At 61.8% G+C, this 1,760-nt stretch overlaps 1 protein-coding gene across 1 annotated transcript in view; it reads left to right on the top strand.

The window, feature by feature from the left end:
* Positions 1 to 1,760, top strand: part of CRB2 (crumbs 2, cell polarity complex component) — a 21,640-nt gene that overhangs the window by 16,645 nt on the left and 3,235 nt on the right. The window contains exons 11-13 of the mRNA XM_023532961.1: positions 3 to 85; positions 919 to 1,035; positions 1,601 to 1,718. Coding sequence (XP_023388729.1) covers positions 3 to 85; positions 919 to 1,035; positions 1,601 to 1,718 — 318 coding nt within the window. The remainder of the gene's footprint in view (positions 1 to 2; positions 86 to 918; positions 1,036 to 1,600; positions 1,719 to 1,760) is intronic.

Here is a 1,760-nt window from a genome sequence, read left to right as displayed (position 1 = left end):
CCTGCGTCCGCGGCCGCTGTCACCCGCGCCCCGACGGCCGCTTCGACTGCCGCTGCCCGCCAGGCTTCGCTGGCCCGCGCTGCAGGTGCAGACGGCCGGTCGGTGACCATGGCAGGGGTGGGGGTGTGGGCGCGAGAGGAAGGAGGGGAGGGGAGAGGGGAGGGGAGGACCACCCCCTCGGGCAGCGGGTGGAGCAGAGAATCCCCGAGGCCGGCATCTGGCTGCAGATGCGCTGGATCTGTAGGCCAGCCGCCTCTCTTCTCTGAGCCTCTGTGCCCTCATCTGTGAAACGGGAACCACTGTCCCCTAGACTTGCCAGATAGAGTACAGGACACCCAGATAAATGGGAATTTCAGATAAACAGGGTTCTTGTCTGGGGGCGGAGGGTGGGGAACCCAGAGCTGGTCTTAGGAGAAAATCCTGACTGAGGTTTGCCTGCCCAGCCTCCCACCGTTGGTGTTCACCCCCATTAGTGCCATGGGTCGGGGGGCAGAGTGAGATGGGCCCCTATTCAGTCTTTGATGCCCACTCCCTTTGGAGCCAAGATTATGGAGGGCTGTCCCACCGTCCCCGTCTGCCCTGCAAGGAACATCAGGCCCAAGTTTTATGCTCAGGAGCATGCTTTTGTTCCGAGAGTCCTTCTATTCTGTCAGCTTCCCGAAGGCCTCAGTGGTGGGAACGAGGCCCAGCCTGGGTCTGGAGGCCGCACACCTTGGGGTTGGGGCTGGAGCAGCAGAGTGACAGCCCTGAGTCCCATCCTTTCCACCTGGGACACCACTTCCATGACTGATACCCGGGTCTCTATAATTACACAGATGACAACACAGAGGCGCAGGTGGCCTGTGGTCACACGGGCTAGGGGAGGGGGCCCGGCCCAGGCATGCCGCCCCCAGTCCAGCCTCCGTGCTCTCTCCCCAGGTTGCCTGTCCTGCCTGAGGAATGCAGCCTGAACCTCACCTGCCTCAATGGCATCCCATGTGATGGTGGACCTCGGGGAGCCAACTGCAGCTGCCAGGAGGGCTCTGCTGGAGAGAGGTGGGTTTGGGGACTGAGGTCTGGGAGGGAAGCCGGTGAGTGTGGAGAGCTGGGCATGACGGGTGAAGTGGAGAGCTCGCCTTCTGAGGCCTCGCTGTTGTCACAGTGCCAGACAGTCCACCTCTGTCACTTGAGCTCTTTCCTTCTGGGGCTTCCAGGACTGTCCTCTGCTCTGCAGGCACCTGCGAGGAAGCGGTTGCCTGGTGGTGTTTCTTAGAGCCCTTCGTTTAGCCCACCTGCGTCAGGACCCCCTGGGGAGACTGTGCAGGAGCAGGTCCTGGGCCTGCTCCAGGCAGGGGCTCAGCACCCGTGGGCCTTTAGACAGGCTCCCCTGTGCTTCTGGTGGAGCAAGGCGTGCTCAGTCATGAATGCCTTGGGGAAGCAAAGTGGCGGGCGATGGAGATCACATTCATCTTCTGTCACCCGGCAGGGCCCAGCTAGGCAGGGGTAGTGTGTGGGGACAGTAGATGAAGAAGTGGGGTTTGAGATGCTAAATAAAGCAGCTTGGGGAACAAGCATAGGAGGGACCAACTTTCTCCACCCCGCCCTCGTCTCTGCCTTCCAGGTGTCAGATCTCCTGTGACGCCAACCCCTGCTTGAACGGGGGCACCTGCCGGGCAGCCGGTGGGATGTACGAATGCATCTGCAGCACAAGGTTCTCCGGCCAGTTCTGCGAAGTGGCGGTGAGTCATGCCGGGGGGCGGGGTGCCCTGTTTTGGACTTTA

This window comes from Pteropus vampyrus, unplaced genomic scaffold (assembly GCF_000151845.1).
Source record: "Pteropus vampyrus isolate Shadow unplaced genomic scaffold, Pvam_2.0 Scaffold95, whole genome shotgun sequence".
Lineage (NCBI taxonomy): Eukaryota > Metazoa > Chordata > Mammalia > Chiroptera > Pteropodidae > Pteropus > Pteropus vampyrus.
The sequence above is the reverse complement of the archived record's forward strand: the minus strand, read 5'-3'. Positions and strand labels throughout refer to the sequence as shown.